We start from the raw sequence: 23,657 nt of genomic DNA on the forward strand, positions 1-23,657 counted from the left end.
AGTTACTATATACAATTTAAAAAATAAATAAATACTGTTATTTTTTTATTTGTTAGGTAAGTTATTTTATAATGCTTTTCTAGGAGCGAATTTTTACATTGAAACTGGATGGTTTTGTAACTAAGGGAACTACAATGACAGTTCGATTGCCCCAATTTACTAAGCTGCTATTTTAGTACAAAATTGCGACAAAAGCAGGATTGGGTAGTAATGAGCTTAATTATGACATTCACAAGCTAACCTCACACGTATAATTTAACTCATATTGAGCATCAATTGATACGCGCGACAAGAGTATGTAAAACAAACGTCTAGAAATATATAAAACATGCCTTTTGTATAGATGCTGACAGGCAACACACAGCCTAAACAGTTGAAGTTTAGACGAAACATACATTTATCAAATGTCGTAGCGTAGAGTACGTTCCATAGCCACATAATAAATAATAGTACTAGGTACAGAAGACTCACTCTCTAACAAAACGCGTCTGTTACGATCAGGACAGATATGGCCGCTAGGTGTGGAACGGATGTGCTTTTAGCTACCTGCAGCAAAGCGACGAAATCGCGGAGTAAGCCACGCCTGCCATAGTAGTATGGGTAGCTACGTCCCAGATACTGCATATTAAGCTTAACTAACGTACAGATATATCCGACAACAAGGCGGGCAGTGTCTGCTGGAGATTTATCTGTCGACAATCTGTTCCTCTGGCAGTCAGGTAGTGTGCCAGAGAGATCCAACGGATACACCTGTAAGTATACCCATACCCCCAGCTATTCCCGTTAACTATTTATCGTATAGTTTATCGAGCATGTCGCAACACTGCTGTCAATTACGCAACTCCTCACGGCACGGTGGCGTCGTGCTATGTGCTCTAAGAATGTTACGGAGCTTTACTTTACGAGTAAAAGCCTAGGGTTACCAGATGACAGGAATTTTCCTGACATGTCAGGAATTTTGGCCTTTTGTCAGGAATGGGGACGAAACACGAAAATGTCAGGAATTTTTTGAATTGATATACTTTTTTATAAAGTACCTTTTTATTTACTAAGTAATAAATAATAAAACGCGGCTATCGGCTCCATCGGGTGGCCATCGCTAACGGCTAGATCCCCCCTCCACCACGTCGTCACCGTCGTCAAAAATATGAATGTCAGGAAAAATATTCGGAAATCAGGAATTTTGTCAGGAAATTCTAAATTTGTATCTGGTAACCATAGCCTAGACCCACTCCACACTAGAGTTAGACCGAGAAAAGTCTGCAGATATTTTGACGGCACACGTAGTGCCAGTGTTATCTATACGTCATAAATGTCATAATTTCATAAAAGTTTGACATTTAAATTTGCACCTTTATTAAAATTGCAGAAACTGCATTGCATGTGCTGTCAAAATCTCTGCAGACTTTTCTTGGTCCTGACCTACCGTAGAACTAAGTCGATTATGGCAAAATCGTCCCAAAATATTTATAAAATAAATCGGTTAAAATTCTCACACCAGTAGGTGAATCGCATAGCTTATTTTTTGTCTCACAAATTATGTCAGATCCTGTAACGTCTCGCTCTAATGCCCAGGAATGCGATTACGTGTATGTATGTGTGTCAGTACGCTCATTAGCACGCATATATGCCAAACAAATCGTTTTTATGTACGCGTGTCGGCCGAAATTAATCGTGATTTTTTAAGTCGGCTAACTTGCTCGATATATGTATCGGACATCGATCAACATTAGTTTTTACCCGACTGGGGAAAAAGGGGGGTTGTTTGAAAATGTTTAACCGTTATGTCCGTTATAGACAAAAAAACAGTAAAATACGTTTTTTATACCCCCTTAATTTTTAATGTTTTTATTTATCGTTGTATAGTCGCACCAAGAGAAGTCTGCAGCGGATTTGATAGCCCACGCAGTGTAAGTGTTATGAGTATGGATACGTCATAATTTCATAGAATTTTGATTAAAAATATATACAACAATGTACAAATGGCAGACTTAATGCCAAATGGCATTCTCTACTAGTCAACCATAATATTAAGGGCCAAATAGACATACAATTGGTGCAGAGAAAGATACTGAATGAATTAAAAAAGCAAACTATACTTATAAAAGTTATAAACTACATTAATTGGTTGACTGGTAGAGAATGTCTTTAGGCATTAAGTGTACCTTTTGTAGATTTTTGTATTTTGTGCAATACAGTTTAAATAAATAAGTGAAATGTAAAAGTGCGTATATAGCGCTACAAAAGCGATAAAAAATAAGAAAAATTAAGAGAATATAAAAACATATTTTCAATAAAATACATATAAACTACCACATGTTTCCAAAATACATACTATAAATCTTATCTTTGGATATTATTATTGAGATGAACGTTTTCGGTTTATATAATTTCCTTCACTGCGTTTTCTATGAAAAACGGAAAACGTCCGCTATCAAAACGTGGGCTATCAAAATCGCTGCAGACACTTCGCGGTCTGACTTAAGCAGCATATTATATGTACCTATACACTAAATTTCAACCGAATATTTCTTACAGGTTTTAGAAACCCTAAAAACGTACGTATCGAATCCTAAAACGTACGTAACCTAAAAAGTAGGTTACCCTAAAAAAGTAGGTTACCCTAAAAAAGTAGGTTACCCTAAAAAAGTAGGTTACCCTAAAAAAGTAGGTTACCCTAAAAAAGTAGGTTACCCTAAAAAGTTGCGTTGCCTTAAGAAAAGATACCGATAAAAAAATTACCTACTAAGGTCACCATTTTCTCTGTCACTTCTTCATGCTTATACCGCTGCACTGATTTTGATGAAATCTGCTATGGAGATAGTTTAATTTCCGAGAAAATACATAGGGTAATTTTTACCTATCACAAATACATTAACGCGGACGAAGTCGCGGGTAGAAGCTAGTCTTTTTATATTATGTATTTAAATAATAAAATAAAATCTAATATTAACGCGGACGAAGTCGCAGGCAGCAACTAACGGCTCGATTCGGGAAATGAATAAGAGATCCACTAGATATGAAATAGTAAAGATATGTGACGTTCCACGGAAAAAGGTACCTTATGGCAACGCAACAGGCGCCGCGATTCGGGAAATTAATTAGAGATTCACTAGATATGAAATAGTAAAGTTATGTGACGTTCCACGACAAAAGGTACCTTATGGCGACTGGCGCTTACGTCGCATAGTGCCGCAATAATATTGGAGCAAAGTTAATAATCGTAAGCGCCAACCACCAAAAGGTACCTTTACCCGTGGGACGTCACATATTTTTACTATATCGTATCTAGTTAATCTCTAATTCACTTTCCGAATCGCGCCGCTTATAAAGCCCTGTAGGCGCAAATCGCGAATAAACTGGACGGTGTATGAGACCATGTAACCATGTAAATTGTATGGTGTATGGGACCATGCAAATCCCAGTAATTGATTTTAGTAAAGATAAGCCCAGGTTAATAAGCGAGACGGGAGACTAGGAGGCGGTTGGTGCGAGCGAGAGGTCCAAGTCACAAGCTTTTTAAAGAAATGTGCTGTTCTTGAGGACGTTCTCCGGTTTTCATAGGAAACACAGTGAAGGAAATTATACAGGGTGGAAAGATAAGTCGGGCCCTGGAGGGAAACTACCTTAAATCGTTAAGCTGGCTCATTTTACTTAAAGGAAACATTCCTTTATTTTTAAAAAGAAACAAAACTGCCTTCAAAGTATTTTTCTTTTTTTCTTCAATTTGGCTTGTCTAAAAAAATCTTAAGTAAGTACTAAATATTAGATTTTATGGATATTTTGTACGACAGACGAGTGTAAGACCTAATGTTTCTTAGAGAAATGTTATCATTAACATTAACTGTATCGACTAGTAGAATAAAATTGCGAGTTTTTATTTTTTGGAATTTTTAGTCTTTTCGAGTCCCGGGCGAGGCAAGCGAGTTTTAGAAAATCTTTGATTGCAGTTTTGTTTCTTTAAAAAAACAAAAGAATGTCTCCTTTTAGTAAAATGAGCTAGCTTAAGGATTTAAGGTAGTTTCCCACCAGGGCCCGACTTATCTTTCCACCCTGTATAAACCGAAAACGTTCATCCCAATAATAATATCCATCGATATTATATTTATAGTATGTATTTTGGAAACATGTGGTAGTTTATATGTATTTTATTGAAAATATGTTTTTATATTCTCTTAATTTTTCTTATTTTTTATCGCTTTTGTAGCGCTATATACGCACTTTTACATTTCACTTATTTATTTAAACTGTATTGCACAAAATACAAAAATCTACAAAAGGTGCACTTAATGCCTAAAGACATTCTCTACCAGTCAACCAATTAATGTAGTTTATAACTTTTATAAGTATAGTTTGCTTTTTTAATTCATTCAATATCTCTCTCTGCACCAATTGTATGTCTATTTGGCCCTTAATATTATGGTTGACTAGTAGAGAATGCCATTTGGCATTAAGTCTGCCATTTGTACATTGTTGGATATATTTTGTGCATTAAGTTTAAGAGCCCATCAACGTGCACACTAACGCCACCGCTAAATAATCGTGATTATTTAAATTTAACGGCAGGTATTTAAAAAAGGGGACCGCTATGTACTGTATTTATTTATTATTTAAATACCTTTTGAATATACAAAATTTCAATAATCATGATTATTTCGCAGTGGCGCTAGTGTGCACGTTGATAGGCTCTTAAATAAATAAATAAATCATGAAGTTGGTTAAAAACATTAATTGATGTGACAAGTCTATAGTCCGTTTTTTTTAGCATTAGAAAGAACTTCGCAGAAGTAAGCTTGTGGTTCCAAATCCGGCACTTTTAGCGGTAATAATTTGAAGTAAATTATATGTATTGACCATGCTACATTAGATAATTCAATAATTATTAACAATTAAAGAGCCTGATAAAAACTGCACGCTTGCTTCTCTGGAGTTCTTTCTAATGCTAAAAAAAACGAACTATAATTGATGAAATCTTAATCCGCTCCCGCTGCCTCCTATGGCACACGCGTATAATTCGCAACTGTATAAACACAACATTGCGTTATCACGGGCGATAAGCGGTCGTTGACCCCAGCCCGCTTCCTCATACCACACGTGGTCGGACGGTTGTGTTTTATTTTTTATCGCCGTTTTTTTCTTGCGTTTATTTTAGTATATAAATCATAGGTACGTACATACATTAAGTATTATTATTATTTTTTTAATTTTTTTTATTATTAGTAAATTTATTACCAAACACTGTTTATGAAAGAAAATTAAAGTAATAAAAACGATTATCGTCTAAAAAACTTGTTTTTTAACTGTACAATATATAAAATAATTAAAATAAATTTTCGGTTACTGATGAAGTCTTGTCACAACATGTCACATTTTCTTGACCTAATGGATGACCCCCCAAACACACATAGTCACCATATAAAACCTTTCTTTTTGTATAAATAACTACATACCATCACGACTCATGCCCAGCTTAAGGCATTTCTGCAGCCGGTAGTACCGGCACCGGTTCCGGTTCTCTTTGACATGTATGTACTTTTTTTTTTGTTTTAAGTTACCAATTCTGCGTTTTTTTTTATTTAATGCCTGCACCAACTACTGTTTCTGTTTAGCCTGATGGTTGACTGCCTTTAGGCATTAATTCCGCGATTTGTACTTTATTTCTTATACTGTGCAATAAAGTTAAAAAAAAATATGCTAGAAAGAGAGAGAAGATAAGGCTACATGGCTACGTACCATCACGGCTCATGCCCAGCTTGAGACACTTCTGCAGCCGGCAGTATTGGCACCGGTTGCGGTTGACGCGGTCCACCACGCACGCCTTGTTGCGCGGGCATTGGTAGTTCACCACTGAAAAACAATACTGTATTAGTTTCTTATTAATATCTGCGAGAAAACATGAAAAAAAATGGGTGAAAATGAAGTGATGACCCTGTAAAAAACAGTCATTTCATATCAGATATGTGGTAACCCTAGCTGACAACCCTATTCTAAGCTTGTCTAGTGCACGCCTTGTTGCGGGGGCATTGGTAGTTCACCACTGAAAAACAATACTGTGTTAGTTTCTTATTAAATATCTATTTCAAAATTTTGGGGCAACCCTAGGCAAAGAAATATCTTGAAAAAAAAAATGGAGGTGATGACCCTAATGTTTTGGCAACCCTAAAAACCTTTTCCTACCCTATCTACCCTAAACTATCCTTCCCTATGCTACCCACGCCTTGTTGCGGGGGCATTAATAACTATCACCATTAAAAAACAATACTGTGTTAGTTTCTTATTAATATCTGCGAGAAAACATGAAAAAAAATGGGTGAAAATGAAGTGATGACCCTGTAAAAAAAGTTATTTCATATCAGATATGTGGTAACCCTAGCTGACAACCCTATTCTAAGCTTGTCTAGTGCACGCCTTGTTGCGCGGGCATTGGTAGTTCACCACTGAAAAACAATACTGTGTTAGTTTCTTATTAAATATCTATTTCAAAAATTTGGGGCAACCCTAGTCGAAGAAACATCTTGAAAAAAATGGAGGTGACCCTAAAAATTATGGTAACCCTACAAATTATATCAATTATTGGGAAAATGGAAGTGATATATGACCCTAATATCATGGTAACCCTAAAAACCTTGTCCTACCCTATCTACCTATCTAATTACCACCAGTGGAAAACAATACTGTATTAGTTTCTTAATAAATATATCTGCGAGAAAAGTTGAAAAAAAAAAAATGGGCGAAAAGAAGTGATGACCCTATAAAAAAAAGTCATTTCATATCAAATATGTGGTAACCCTAACTGAAAACCCTATTCTAGCTTGCCTAACGCAGGCCTTGTTGCGCGAGCAATGGTAATAATCTTACACCACTGACAACACTGCCCTATGCTATTTGAAGACATTAAAAATTGGGGTGAAAAAAGTGATGACCCAAAAATTTGGTGGCAACCCTATAAACCACTACTCTATCCTAGCCTTGTTGCGCGGGCACTAGTGAAAAAAAAAATACTGTGTCAATTTCTTATTAAATATCTGCGAAAAAATTGGTCGATAAAATTGGGTAAAAAGACTAAAAAAAGTGATGACCTGAGCAATAGTTTTATGTAGTAGCATAGCAGTACCCCACTACAGTGTTGCCAACTCAGATTTTGAAAAGATGCTAGACTAATGTCTAGATTATGCCAAAATTATGCCAATGTTTATTGGAATATGCTTAAAAAAATGCTAAAATGTCACTTGTAAATACACACTTAAAATAATGTGGTGTCTAAAAATATTCTGTAAAAAACACCGTACTTTGTCAGTAGAAAAAGGCGCAAAATTCTAATTTTCTATGGGAATTATCCCCTTCGCGCCTAATTTTTTTTTAATTTGCTGCTTTTTTCTACTGATAAGATTTGCTTGACCAACTATAGTTGCCATTTAAAAAAATGTTTACATATATAGTTCGTCGATGTCCGTCCGCCCACAAAAGTTAAAATTCATATGAAAATATGAACCACATAAGGCGATGGCGCATATTGTTGTTGCCAAGTTGGTGGATACTTGGCTTATGCCAGATCCTAAATGAAAAATTTTGGTAAAAAAACGCGTGAAAATATGCCAGATCTGGCATCATTATGCCAAGTTGGCAACACTGCCCCACTATAAAACAATACTGCCCTATGCTATTTAAAAAGACATTTAAAAGTAGGGTGAAAAAATTGATGACCCAAAAATTTGGTAGCAGCCCTAGTAACCCAATTCTAAGCTTGTCTAGTGCACGCGTTGTTGCGCGGGCATTGGTAGTTCACCACTGAAAAACAATACTGTGTTACTGCCTGATTCGGACTTTAAGATACGTCAAATATTACGACAAGATACGATATAGATTAGATATGTCAGTGTCAAAAGTGACGTTACTTCAAACAAAAACGCCAAAGGTTAACTGGAAGAGATCCCTTAAAGGGATAAGTTCGCCTTTGTACTAATGACGAATGTTATTTTTCCTGTTTTGTTTTGATTTTTGTACAATAAAGTGTTTTACTAGTACTACTACTAGTTCTACGCCAGTTTTGACACTGACATCTAATCTATATCGTATCTTGTAATATTTGACATATCTTAGGCCCACTTGTACCATCCCACTAACCCGGGGTTAACCGGTTAAACCGTTAAGCTAGTGTCAAATTGTACTGGTAACCATGGTGACACTCCAGGTTTAACCTGTTAACCCCGGGTTAGTGAATGGTGCAAGTGGCCCTTAAAGTTAGAATCGGGCGGTTAGTTTCTTAATAATAATAAATATCTATTTCAAAAAATTGGGGTAACCTTAGTAACCCTACAAATTAAGTGAGGTTTTAGGGTAAAACCACGTATAAATGCCTCGTTATGACTTGATGACAAAAATTATGTTTAGAAGTGAATGACTGATGTTTGTGATCTAAATGAGTTTTTAGGGTAAAAGTACGTATAAATGACCCCTGGCCCTTATTTCACCAACGTGACAGGTCCGACAATTGTCGACATCACTGTTACTGACGTCACAGGCCTCCATAGGCTACGGTAACCGCTTACCATCAGACGGACGGTGAGGTTGTTTGCCACCAACATGTTAATTAAAAAAAACTCCACTATATCGCCAGTTAATAAGTACTTATTTTGCGAAGCGAATGACTATCGTCACAAGGAATACGACAATTGACACGAAATTCCGACACAGAACTCATTTGCTGTCAAGAATTACCGAAAGTTCTTTGAAATCTTGTGACAATTGTCACCATTATCATCATAAACATCGCAAGAGAAATACCTATTTTTTGCCGATTTAATAAAGTTTTTTTTAATAATACAATGATGGTGACAAACAGGAATACGGCCCGCCCGATGGTAAGCGATAACCGTAGCCCTTGGATGCCTGTGACGTCAGCAAGTGATGTTTTACAGTTGTCGCACCTGTCACCGTGGTGAAAATGATGACTTGATGACAACACGTATTGATGTGAATGACTGATGCTTGTGATCTAAATGAGTTTTTAGGGTAAAAGCACGTATAAATGACCCCTGATGACTTCATGACAACACGTATTGATTGTGATATGAATGAGGTTATTAGGGTAAAGGCACGTATAAATGAAGCCGACCTGTGCTCTGGGACCGTCTGAAGAACCCCTTGCAGCCCTCGCAGGTGATGACCCCGTAGTGAACTCCTGATGACTTGTCCCCGCAGACCTTGCAGGGTATGATCTCGATTTGGGCTGCAACAACAGAAATATATACGTTAGATATTTTATACTCATACTTAGATACACGCATTTATTTATACTATTATAAATTATAATATACAGGTTGGCGAAAAAAAAAATTACCCTCCCATAGAAAATGGACCAGCCAAAATGTATGAAACAGCCAAAATTTTTAGGGTTCCGTACCCAAAGGGTAAAACGGGACCCTATTACTAAGACTTCGCTGTCCGTCCGTCCGTCCGTCCGTCCGTCTGTCACCAGGCTGTATCTCACGAACCGTGATAGCTAGATAGTTGAAATTTTCACAGATGATGTATTTCTGTTGCCGCTATAACAACAAGTACTAAAAACAGAACAAAATAAAGATTTAAATGGGGCTCCCATACAACAAACGTGATTTTTGACCAAAGTTAAGCAACGTCGGGAGTGGTCAGTACTTGGATGGGTAACGGTTTTTTTTTTGCTTTTTTTTTGTTTTTTTTTTTGCGTTATGATACGGAACCCTTCGTGCGCGAGTGCGACTCGCACTTGCCCGGTTTTTTTTGAGATTTTAGGGTTGGTCCCATAGTAAAAGTTGCTCAGTATAATCCCAAAACCTCCCTGGCAACGGGAAAGCAGTTATTTTTTAGCCACCCTGTATGTTATTTATGTACAAACTCTTTATTGTACAAAACACAAACATATATGGCACAGGATAGGCAGTACAAAGGCGAACCTATCCCTTTAAGGGATTTCTTCCAGTTAACCTTTTAATAGATGAGAATTGATGAAGGACGGAACATTTTAGGATCGAGAGAGCTTATGATTATGTTATGAGTAGAATAAACATAAAAATCCCAAAATCTGAAAAAAAGTGTGGTGTACAGCTTAAAATAAAATGCCTATACTTAAATATGATACAACGATGACATGTCCTAAATTGTCCTAAAACGGCCATATGACGAACTCGAATAGCGTCTTATAAATCGGCATTGCCGTATTAGGCGGGATGAGGGTTGAATGACCGAGCTCCGACCTTGCGGGTCGATGACCTCCAGTACGGTGCTTCATACAAAATACTACGTTTGGACTAAGTACCTACAGTCAACTGTAAAAATATGGGTGTAAAAATATGTCCCATAGTTCTTAATTCGCTGACATAAGGGGTCATCCATTAATTACGCCAGTTTTTTGACCCCTCCCCCCTCCTTGTCACACTTGCTCACATTTGGCAAACCCCTCCCCCCTAGTGTGACGTCACATTTTTTCTACGAAATCGCCAAATAGAATTAAGTAAGTATCTAAGTATTATTAATATTTTATAAAAATATTTTTGACGATATAAATATTAGTAATTTTATAACCCAATCCTGCTTAGGAAAGAAAATTAAACGAATAAAAACGATTATCGTTTAAAAAACTCGTTATTTGAATGTACAGCGAATAAAATTATTTTTAATAAATTTTCGGTTACTGATGAAGTTAAAGTGACGTCACAAAGTTTGTGTCTCCCCCCTCCCCCATGTCACAATATGTCACATTTTCTTGACCCCCTCCCTCCCCCTAAACGTGTGATGTAATTAATGGATGACCCCTAAGAGCTATGGGATATATTTTTGAGATGATTTGTGCACCCATATTTTTACAGTTGACTGTACTAAAATCATTCATTCATTTGTCCAAATGAGTCAAACTAATCTGTAATTTTAATACAGATGTATTGTATAATAATTTAATTTTCCATCGTTTTTTCACGGAAACGTACGAACGTTTTTCGGAACTTATGTACGTTGTACGTTTCGGTGAAGGAAAACATCGTGAGGAAACCTGCATACATCTGCGAAGAAAGTCAAAGGTGTATGTGAAGTCCCCAATCCGCATTGGGGACTATACCCCAAGCTTTCTAGCGCATGAGAGGAGGCCTGTGCCTAACAGTGGGACGTACCTATATAATGATTATTTAAAAAAGTAATTACATATAATATTTTTTTGTTCGGTAAATGAAAACCAAAAAATGATATACAAAGATTCCTTAATTACAGTTAAAAGTTAATTGTTTTAATGTAATGCATTATCTCTTAAAATATCCGTGACTAATTTGTTAGCACCTTATATAGGCTGAATTATTATTTTGTATGTCCCATCACGGAACGATTGTGTTCCGGACCTTTGGGAGGCGTGCGCGGAGTCGTAGCCAACACGTAGAGTCCCTTTTGACACTTTAATGAAATGTAAGGGTACACCGGATTATTATTACATTATGACAATATCATTCTGCCCCCAAATATCCGATGTCTGGGCTATAACCGCGAAAATCGAAGTTCGCAAATTGCGGGGATCTTTCTCTTTTACTCCAATGACGGTGTAATTAGAGTGACAGAGAAAAATCCCCGGAATTTGCGAATTTCGGTTTTCGCGGTAGCCCCTCTGATGATTAGCAAACCTCGAAAGACAATGTCTTTGGGCCACAAAACTGTCCACCTGAGTTGAAATAAAATGGCGGCCACGAACAATAGCGTTGCGAGGTTAATTGTCAACTGTCATTTAATTATTGTGATAGAGGATGTATATCCTGTCGTTTCGACACCTTTTGTTGGCCGGAAGTGGATTTTGTAATTTAGACAGATATTCTAGTCCTTAATTTTTGAGAACCATTGTTGAAATTATTTGAGTATTACTGCAATGTTCTGCCGCCAGAGTGCAGCACTAGTGCTCTTAGTAAACCATAGAGTAACTTATACATACTAGGCCTTACACAGTTTTTGACAAGTTTTCACTATGACATTGATGCAACAAGGCGGTTTGTTCACAGGTGGCTTACCGCGAAACGCTTATCGTTATCTGCCTCTCTATCGATCGAATAAGCACGAGTGATAGAGAGGCAGAAACCAATTTTTCGTGTTTCACGGTAGGCCCTGTGAGTATGCTAGTGATGCCCTCTACGCAGAGTTTTGCGCTGTCCCGGCATTTTTTGCCACATCTCATGGACACCTGGGGTCCGCTTGACAACTAATCCCAAGAATTGGCATAGGCACTAGTTTTTACGAAAGCGACTGCCATCTGACCTTCCAACCCAGAGGGGAAACTAGGCCTTATTGGGATTAGTCCGGTTTCCTCACGATGTTTTCCTTCACCGAAAAGCGACTGGTAAATATCAAATGACATTTCGTACATAAGTTCCGAAAATCTCATTAGTACGAGCCGGGGTTTGAACCCGCGACCTCCGAATTGAAAGTCGCACGCTCTTACCAAGGCCCCCAGCGCTTATTTCTCTCTTAACAGACTATGAAGTAATAAAGTGTATAACGGTAATCGTCATATTTTCGTGACTTCTAAAAGTAAAATTCAACTCCCAACTCCATCCAACTTAACTTAACTTAACTTATGAGTAAGCCAATTCATAATAATAAAAAAAAACTTAGACACTTTCAATTGATGTCAAAAGTATTTCATTTACATAGGGACGTGGACAACGTCAGGATGGCCAAGTCGTAGGCACATAAAAGAATATAATTACCTATATAAGATTTTCTCGCAAATGTCACCAAAAACAATTTAAAATCGATCTCTACACGTGTGACCTTAAATGATCAAACTAATCAAACTCTAATTAACACGATAAGCGCTACATTTTGAACACAAGGATTTTGATTATACCATTATACCTACTCGTACCTACTTTAGTTATTCGGTTAAATGGGCCCACTGATTAACAGTCCGCCGGACGGTATCGGTCTGTCAGTTGTTCGGAAATGTCAAAATTTTGATCTAACTGACAGGCCGATACCGTCCGGCGGACTGTTAATCAGTGGGCCCCTTAATGTAGGTATGTACTTATTTATTAAATTTTATTTTATTTATTTATTTAGAAAATATAATGGAAAAGAAACGGACAGACGTCACTACACCTTATAAAACAATGCCCCCCGCCGCGTCTGTCTGTTTGTGTGTTTGTATGTTTATTTGCGATAAACTCAAAAACTACTGAACGGATTTTCATGCGGTTTTCACCTATCAATAGAGTGATTCTCGAGGAAGGTTTAGCTGTATAGTTAACCCGTGCGATGTCGGGCGGGTCGCTAGTAGGTATATAAAATAATTAGAAGTATTTTTTGATAAGGTACACTACCCAATAATTGACACTAAAATTTTTCAAAAAATAATATATAATAATAAGAGAAATTATTGAGTAATTATTTTTCTATTGTGTCAGATCAGATGCCAAGATCCTTTTTGGGCAACTGAGCTAGTAAACTAACACATTCACCGCTGAGCTACGATCGTAGCACTACGTCGTAGATGATAACACGGCTTTTCCGGTATGTAGCGAAAAAGGTTCGTGGAGACAAAACGACAACGTGTCATTAGTGCTGAATGGGGTAAGAAGGTATTTTTCTGATAATGATTAAATTGTAATGATATAATATAATTTGCATTGTAACGAAGGAATGACAATATTTTAAATTAGAGATGCACCGGATATCCGGTTACTATCCGGTATTCGGCCTATCCGGCCATTATTTTACTATCCGGCCGGATACCGGATAGTGACTTGTTATCCGGCCGGATACCGGATAGTAATATTGCTTGATTTCGGAGTAAACAAATTGGATTTAAGAAACAGACACGGTCTTAATCGTACTTTGTTTATTATTTTAAAACAATTTAATCATTCCACTGACTTGCACGCGCACTCATTTCGAACCTAGAAATGAGTCTGCGGGAACGTTTACTAGGAAACAGGTCAAACCTGCAGAATGCGCCCCTGAATAACCGAAATGTAGGTATAGCTCCGCCCAGCGGCGTAGCGTATGTGTTTGCCGCCCGGGGCCGATCAGAAATTTGCCGCCCCGTTTATGATCAACATTAGAGGTCAAACATGACAAAGTTCGGTAAAAAATTTAAGATATTTTTTCTTTTTTGGCTGGCTATCATTTATTGAGAACTGAGTGCAATTACTTGGATACTACAAAAAAAATACCTACTTAAAAACCAGAATCAGAATGCTTTATTTGTAAAACATAGGTACCTACACAATAGGTCTTAGGTAGTTAAGTATGTTATATACATTTGAACACTATGTTTTGCTAGTTGGCATACAAATGTCTAAGAGAACGACAATCTGATTCAATATTGCAAAATGTTATAACTTATAAAATAAATAAATTAAAATTAGTATTTAAAATTAAGATACAATTAAAATAGGTACAGTTCAAATACAATTATGTTTTATTGTATTGTATATGTAAAAAATTATGCAATCCTTGTAATCAAAGAGATGCCTGCTGTAGATTTTTTTTAATTCCCGCGTTTTTGCTTGTCCAACTTTCATTAGCCAAACTCTACTAATGCTAATTGGGGACACTATTTTCTGAAAACTCCTTACACCTTTCAACATAAGTTCATAGTGTTAATTGCTGCTCTGGCTTCTTTATTTGTTATCAAGCTAACAGTAAAATAAATACTGACCGATAGTGAATAAAAATAACGAACACAGCTGTGTTTATGTGTTACTTAGAAAGTTTAATAAATGCGTCCATTCCATGCACGTGTACAACTTGTGCAAGGCACAAACAATAGATAGAAGACCCAGACATTTCTTTTGGATTTTATTGCTATGAGTTCGGGAGATTCCAAGTAAGACGTCATTATAAATTTTGCTAATTACGATTTACGGAGTCTGTTCTTTGAAATTCGAGTATAAATAAGTAACTACTATCAATAGCTCACAGGGAATTAATATTTTGTTCGAGTTACGGAGTCGAAATAATTCTATATTTACCGCGTTTTTTCGATTTAAGTATTTTAGGTACTGAGAATTACGACTTAACGAGGTTCGGGTTATCGAGATTACAGTGTATTTCCAAAATAAAACAGGTTCATATTATGTAGGTACTTACCTATTACTAATTATTCGGTACCTAACTAAGGTAGAAATGTACCAAGTTTACGCACATACGCCTAAAACTTTCAAACTAGAAATATTTAATTACTCAACATTCAAATACAATAAAAATAATTAGGTAGTTACCTTTCGACAATAATTAAATAATAATTTGCAAATCGAATCTACATATTATTTTTTTCCGTAGGAGTTGCACTTAGCACTTGTTGCACCGTTCTCAAAATCGAAACAAATGACGAACTTCAAATTTGTTTGTTGTCATTACTGTCTCAGTAAACAGTTGACATAAGTTCGAGAAATAAAAAACCCACACATTCCAAAATAAGGTTTAAAGTTATAAAAATAGCGAGTAATATTATTGTACAGTAAAACAGACCCTTAAGCTCTTTCGTCCGTTCGTGTATAAGCTCGGCGGGCGCTCGGAACGCCGCGCCCCGGCCGGCAGCGATCTCGACATCCACACCGCCGCCGCGCGACGTTCGTGCTACCATCGCATCAGTACGATTTGAAAATCGTGATTTCTTAATTTTTTATTTTTTAAATTCCGTGTTTGCCGCCCCCGCTTATGTGCCGCCCGGGGCTATGGCCCCCCTAGCCCCCCCCACGCTACGCCTCTGGCTCCGCCGGCCGAATATCCGGCGGCCGGATACCGGATATTCGGCCAGTGTCCAGGCCGGATATCCGGTATCCGGTATCCGGCCAAACAACTATCCGTTGCATCTCTATTTTAAATGTAAATTTTATGGTGTCTGTTAAAATTAACAAAAAATAGATAATCTTAGTCATAATTATCTGCGTGTGTTGTTGAGTAATTGTAATTAAAATAATTATGACGAGCAATTACTGAATAATTCTTTTGTTTATATTTGGCAAATGTTTTTTTAGGTTTTTGCAGAAAACTATCGTCAAGGTTGAAACAATTTATGTTGTTTTTATTAGGATTAAGTGCTCGATTCGGATTTAGAAATATATATCTTTTAGACATCACCAAGATACGATAACGATATGTTTAAGATCTAACCTGTCAAATTTGTCACTTGCGCGATTCTGGAGATACTCTTGAACGATTTCCACAGGATATGACTTAGAGATCCAATTCACATCTAATAGATATCTTACTCTATCTAACGTAAAAGTGACATTGTTTGCCCGAATTGCGCTGCAAAAGAAAACTAGTTGATATCTAAACTATAACGTATCTAGTACGTGTCGTCTCTTGTGAATATCTTGAAGTTCGAATACAGCAGTAAGTTTCGTTAAACAAAAATGTTACAAACCCATTTATTTGTGTATGTCTGTCTGGGGTTTAGTTCGAGTGTAGTTCATTAAAAATAAAAAGTAATTTCATTTTGCTTTTGTGAATTATATACAGGGTGGCCAAAAAATAAATGCTTTACGTTGCCAGGGAGGTTTTGGGATTATACTGACCAACTTTTACTATGGGACCAACCCCGAAATCGAGAAAAATAACCCTCCCATAGAAAATAGACCAGCCCAAAATGTATGAAACAGACAATTTTCGCGATTTCCGGGTTGGTCCCATAGTAAAAGTTGCTCAGTATACTCCCAAAACAAAGTGCAAGTATTATTTTAAACGTCAAACTTCTATGAAATTATGACGTATAAATAACACTTGCACTACGTGACTTTTCTAGGCCTGACTCTATGTTGTTATGTTTCTCCATACGAACTCATACCACATTTTTCCCTACTGCACGTGCGAGCGAGACAGCGCTACGACCGTTGCACCAGCTGATCGTGACGTCACGGGTCGACGGCCGCGCTCGAAAAATGCGGTGTGACGTCACACACAACGGAATTTAGGATTAGGGCGACCTGTTTTTGTTTTTTTTCTTACGTTACCGTTTTTATATTTAATTTGGATTAACGCTTTTTTTTTGTTTTCTAGAGTATTATGTTTTTGTAATTACAGTAGAGTCCGGTTAGTACGACTTCGCATATAACAACCAACCGCTTATAGCGACGTAAGTATAGGCACTTGTTTGGTTTTAGTACAAGCTACTATGAAAGCACACCCGTTTATAACGACTCCGCTTATAACGACCGATCGCTTTTAACGACGGAAATTGACTCAAAATCCGTCCGTCAAGTCCGGTTACAACGACGAGCGACGTACTTTTTACACGACTGCCCAAACAAAAAGAGTGTATTGTGGTCAGCGTTCATGTTTGTATGTATATTTACAAATAAATTGTTGGTAAGAAGCTTACTCCTTCCCGCGCACCCAACTCTCCTCCCTCTTTTGCATATACGGAGCAAGATGAAATAATCATGCGACTTTTCGTAATCTTGCAAACTAAATAAAACTCCCAAATAAATTCCCATTATTCGCTTGAGCTTAAACTTCACACACATAATTATGTAAGTTGGGTGAATATTTTGGTAGGTACGTTCGGGCTGATCTGATGATGGACACAGGAGGTGGCCATAGGAACTGTGTGATAAAACAACGTCATCTTGATTAGATCCCCAAGAATTACGACTTTTTATTATACGGGCTTCGAGTAATTTGCGGATGACAAGTGAAAGTACGCGTACTTTGATGAATAGTGGCTTCTTCTAAACACACAAGTCTCTCCATTTAAGACAAGGTGTCGTAATACTAACGTTAACGTTATATTTATTTTAAAAGAAATGGATTTTTTTCTTTGATTGTCGCTTAAGTATTAATAAATACAAAATGCTGTAATTATTTTGATTAAAAAATATATTAAAATTGGCGGTTCGTTTTGTACGACGTCCGGTTAGTACGACGTAATATCAGCGGTCCCTTGAGCGTCGTTATAACCGGACTCTACTGTATTATGATGGATTAAAGTTGTTTAATTTAGGGTATTCTAACTGGTTTAAGAGTTTTTTTTTAGTTTTGTGTTAAATTTGTTAAAAAATGATTAAGATTTATTGTATAAAAATAAGATACACGTATAGACATATGTACTTGGTAGTTGGTAGTAGTTCAGTATTTAGAACAGTTTTATAATCAAAGATCGATTATTGTTACTTGTACCTAATTTGGTTTCGGTATGTTCGTTTTAGATATTATTGATTTATGAATATCTTGTAATATACCTACTGTTTTATTTTAAGGTACCTACTTAACTTTAATTACGATACATAAGTATGTACCTACTGATACTATTACGGCTTGGTAGCAAGTTTAAAAACTGTCTAAACATTACTTTTCTTTCTTCTTTCCATAATTAAAAAAAATCTCAACACAACGTCATCAGGTCAACGCCCGAGTCGAGCCCTCGCAGCCCAAGGCTCTAGTTCCGAATTTGAATTCTGATCTAACGGCTTGCGTACGTCACGGGTGAATGACCGCGAATGTCCGAACTCAACCCCGCTCCGTTTGCGGTTAAAACGGAAGTACTCCAACTCTATCTCAACGGGATAAAGCCGGAATTTCATTGCACAATTTTTTGTCAACTGCAAATTAATTCTTGCTGATTGGCTAGAGTTAGTATGCGGGCGTATTATCGGTAGGAGGAAGCTATTACAAAGGCGTTAAGATGATTTTTGATTAGCAAATAATTTTTAACTGCATTAGGATTATTGGTTGTTAGAAAAGCATTCGGAATTTGAATTTGAATTGAGTCTTCATAATATCGGCTAGTTTCTGTGGTTTGGTGTACAAGAAAGAAAAATGTAGGGTAAAATCCCTAATAACGGTATAAGTAAAGTAAAATTTTTGAAACAGATAATTTTTGTTATCTAAAAAGCATCAATAGTAATTAAAAATATAAACTATTAACGCCAAATTAAATTTTAATAAGCATACTTAAAGATGAAAAGAGAAGAAGTAGATGATAACTCTAGAAAAACATTTAGACTATTTTTATATCGTCATTCAGTTTATATTGAAGTTGTTTACAATTTTCATCGGCTTATATATAGTCTTGGCAGCCGCTGGATATTACATAAAGAGGTGAGTGACCCGCAATGTAAGTACATATTTTCATTGTTACATTGATGACTCGATTGTTTTTTAATTACATTTTGTGAGTCAGTGTTTGATTTAAAAATGCAATTTATGAAGAAGGAAATATAATGAGTTTATTCTATACTTACAAAACGACCAATAAGCTGACATTTTTTAGTAAAAAATAGGAAGGTACAGTCAAGGAATTTAAATTCCGACCCATATCGTACTTTGTCACAGTGACAATCAATATGAAAGCCGCTAGAGACCTCATACGGTTGTCACTGTGACAAAGTACGAAATGGGTCGGAATTTAATTTCCTTGACTGTACATTTTATTACTAAAACCAAAAAAGGCAAAGAAATAAATCAGATTAATTTAAATAAGCTATTATTATAATATTCACAATAATTATGCTTTGCGATGTGTGACATTATAATATATAGATATATTATATTCATTTTGAGCCCATTTCAAAAATTACTTAAACACAGCAAAAAATTACCATTTAAGCATGAAATCTAACTTTACCTACTCAAATAAACTTTGAAGCAACGGCTATGTCATCTCACATGTTTTTCTTATAAAAAAGCTACACGTATCTTTAAATCCTATGCGCTTACGTCATTTAGGAACTGACATTAGTTAATTATTTTAAATTTAGAAGCCAACGTTCAAAGTGTTGCAACGGCCCACAAGGCCGGGCGTTAGCACGTCCTCCGCGCCATAAATATCTAAACATTTTAATGCCTTATTCCTTTGAGATAAAGATCAAAAGCGCTTACATAATTGTGCTCACAGAATACAATAATATAATAAATACCACATTGTCATCCAAGGATGCGTATAACGATACCGTCGGAGTCATGACATTTAATACATTAGGTAATTATAAACGCTTAGCTATACAAACTTCTACAGCAAGTAAAAATAATGCCCAAAAAACACGAAAAAATTGTGTAAGTGTAAGTATCTCAAAGATAACCTCAAACATAGCACATGATCATTTTAATAATATCTCTACTTTCGCCTAAAAAGACTAAATGAAAAAACTGATATAGCCTTTTTTTATAGAGATCTCTTCCAGATAAAAATTAAGGTCACCTTGGAGACTACCCCAAGTCAAGATTCGTCATTAGTCATGACATAATCTCAGTCATAAGACAATGACCTAATGTCAGTATCACCGGAATCAGCCAGCTATGACGCAGAAGGTTGTTGACCTTGATAATGTTTTGGCAATACATATCACATCTTGAGCCTAAATCGTCGCTCGGTTTCAGAGTAAATTTCATTCGCAACTTTGCTACCCATTGTAAAGTTTTTTTTTTTTATTCTTAATTTTTATAAAGGCTTCCGTACACTCGTGGTGACGATGCACATAGGTTGGAAATCGCGATTTAGGCCGCCAAAAGTCAACTTTCTAAAAGTCGGCTTATCGCAAAACTAATTAGTTCTCGAAAAACACCACACTATCACGGAATTAATTCCACCCCACCACCACCCTTATCAGTTACGTAGGTAATCTACCAGGTTCTCAAACCTCAGTCATCACATACGTTGCACGCGCGGTTCTTAGCACTGTTATCCGAAGCAAACATTTCTAAGCCAATATTTATTTTTGTAGAGCTTATTTGTCAGTGAAAGTGATGGATATCAAAAATTCAGGTAAATTTATATTATTTTAAATTATTTTGAATTAGAAATATTTATTTTATGATATATATATAACCCACTAAACATGACCCTTTTCTTGATGAAAATTTTGTTATTTTTTCATATTCAATTGTAAAAATACTATACTTCCGGGCACGTCCCGGTTATATTTTTTATTTCATTCTCTAAATCAACTATATCTTTACATTTTATGAAAAAATTGGAGGGCACTTTTGGGCACTTTGTAAAATATCGAGTTTCAAAAAAAAAATTCGGAAATAGCAAATTATTACGTTTTGTTTTCATTAGCATAAAAATGTCTTTTCTGTTACTCTAGGTTCATTAAATGCCTCTGGGTTAAAAGTTGTGACTTGAAAATACCTGTATGATAAGTTAAATGTACAGAATTTTGAGTCAATAACTGAAAAATTGGACTTTTTTCGAAAATTATCTCCTTATGCGCTCAGGTGACGGAGATGAAGAAAAAAAGAACATGAAGCGTAAATTTTCACATTTTGAATCAGAATTTAAAAAGAGATGGATTAGATCACGTCGCATTGTGGAAAATTTTCTGATATCTAATGAATCTTGGTTGGAAGGAAGCTCCGCCGCTCCGCTTATACGCTCTGGAAACGGCATAGCTTTATATAAATTTGTATGAGTGGCATCCGATGACACCGACAATGCACAAAATACTGATCCATGGAAGAAATTCCATATTATTGAAAACTTAATAGTTCCCTTAGGACATCTTTCGGGGGAAGCTGCAGAAGCCCGAAACAAACACTTTCGGCCGTATCGTTTTAAGTATGCCCGAAAGTTTTGCCTGGACATTTACCATAGGTTGCTTCTGACCTCCGATCCGCTTATCAGCAGTACGAGAAAGATAACGAAACCTCGAGTTAAATTATTTATGTCAGAAACTATGCAGCTATTGATTTCTGCTGAGCCACATAAGGCGAGAGCGGAGAATGATCAATGCTATCCAAGCGATGCTGGATTTTTCTTTAAGATATGATGATGATTAAATGTGGCGAGGGTTTTATTTATTTATATTAATCTTTTTGGGTAAATGTATCAATCGTAATAATATTAGATAACAACCTTTGTATATTTCTATTAGTTTCTGTAATACATATGTTACTCTTATACCTAAATATAATATATATGTATAAATATATGTGTATTTTATTATTTGTATGTTCAATGGAAGAAAATACATATTTATTTACTATATTATCTATCATTAATACTCGTACCTATATAAAATATTCAAGCGAGGAGGATAAAAATCAACATTTTTTGGCAAAAAGGGCCAAAATTTAAAAATAATAATTGTAATTATCTAAAAATATGTTTTCTTAGTTCGAAATCGTATATAAAGCGCAAAAATGCAATAAAATATTTTTGGCGGCCTAAATCGTGATTTCCGACCTATGTGCGATGCCAGCCTCATAGCAGTTCACGTGTGTAACTAACTCTGATGGCTCCTCTACACGACGGGCCAACGCCGGCCACTCCAAGGGACGCATTTAGCAAGTGATATTGCTATCTCATTCTACCGCATGGCTCCGTCCCTTGGAGTGGCCGGCGTTGGCCCATTGTGTAGAGGAGCCATTAGAACTAAGTTTTTTTATAATTTGTAAATATTTTCACTTTTTATTCTATTTTATTATTTTATTTAAATATTTTCTCAGCACCTTCTGATAGCAGTTGAGAAAGCAAGCTATTCAAGGATAATGCACTGTCCAAAATATTTCCTAAAATGTTTTGTTGTGTATTGTAAAGTTGTGTAAAGTGTAATCGCCGAAAGCATATGACGCGGCAGGTCAATGAACTTAAAGAGTTGCTGATTTTGACGAATTGTGCAATCAGGCGATGCCATTGGTGAAACAAGAGAATCAATGTGACGACGTGACATTTTGAATTATGTGATTTTAGGTGTCCATATCCATTTTATATTCCTTCAAGTAATTTTTCACCTTTCAATTTATTTTGTTAAGGACAGGCTTTTTCCTCTGAAAAACCATAGAAAATCTATAGCATAAATTACGCTAAGCAATTTTTTGACTCTTATTTGTGTTTGTATTTTGTGTTTTTTTCTATTAATTTTTTTTTTCTTCTGTCATTTTTGTATTTGAATATTTTGTCTGTATTGTGGCAAACAAATAAAAAGATTATCTATCTATCTATCTATCTATTTACCCTTTTTGGTAGATCTTAGACAGCTAAACTACCTCTACTGGTACTGTTTCGTGCCATTTTTTATTCCTTTCTCCTAAGTATCCGTAAGTAACCTAATAAAGGTAAAAAAGTAATCCATCAAGGGATCACCCTACAAGGCGAGCAAACAAGGGTTCATTGACCCGTGACGCGCCTGTGACGTCACGTGTCACTTGTCACTTTTATTTTAAGACAATTAACGGACGATGAAAAAGAAACTTGGGCCATTTATAGGATGACTTACCCTTCAAATGTAGATGATGTGTTTTTTTAACCCCCGACGCAAAACGAGGGGTATAAAGTTTGACTGCTATGTGTGGGTCTGTCTTTAGCAAAATAGCTCTTAAACGGGTGCATCCATTTAACAGCTATTTCGCGGTGCCAGGTGCGGTTTTTTTTTATTGAAAAGCAGTTTTTCTAGCGGGAGTATTTGTGTGTTGGAGGTTTTTTTTTTTATTTAAAGGTACCTAAGGTTTTCTTCCCTATTTTTACGTGGAATAATTTTTTTGAGATATTAACTTTTTTGAGATAATAACTTGATTTGTTTTGGTATTTTTAGGCTTTCTTACATTTTACTCAACTTTACTGCGATTTTTTTGAACAATATTCATTCAGCTTCATAATTCGCTTTTATAAGTTCGTTGACGCACACCTACATAAGTTTGGTACTTGGCACTTTCAATGGAAATGACCTTGAACGTGGTCAAATCTAATTGGCTGGTCTAGCCAAAAT

At 36.1% G+C, this 23,657-nt stretch overlaps 1 protein-coding gene across 9 annotated transcripts in view; it reads right to left on the minus strand.

Moving 5' to 3' along the window:
• LOC134677000 (probable nuclear hormone receptor HR3) overlaps nucleotides 1–23,657 on the minus strand; it is a 203,031-nt gene that overhangs the window by 17,376 nt on the left and 161,998 nt on the right. For all 9 annotated transcript variants that reach the window (XM_063535386.1, XM_063535379.1, XM_063535387.1 and 6 more), the window contains 2 exons: nucleotides 9,116–9,229; nucleotides 5,734–5,847 (listed from right to left, as the gene is read on the minus strand). In XM_063535386.1, coding sequence (XP_063391456.1) covers nucleotides 5,734–5,847; nucleotides 9,116–9,229 — 228 coding nt within the window. The remainder of the gene's footprint in view (nucleotides 1–5,733; nucleotides 5,848–9,115; nucleotides 9,230–23,657) is intronic.

This window comes from Cydia fagiglandana, chromosome 25 (assembly GCF_963556715.1).
Source record: "Cydia fagiglandana chromosome 25, ilCydFagi1.1, whole genome shotgun sequence".
NCBI classification, from domain to species: Eukaryota; Metazoa; Arthropoda; class Insecta; order Lepidoptera; family Tortricidae; genus Cydia; species Cydia fagiglandana.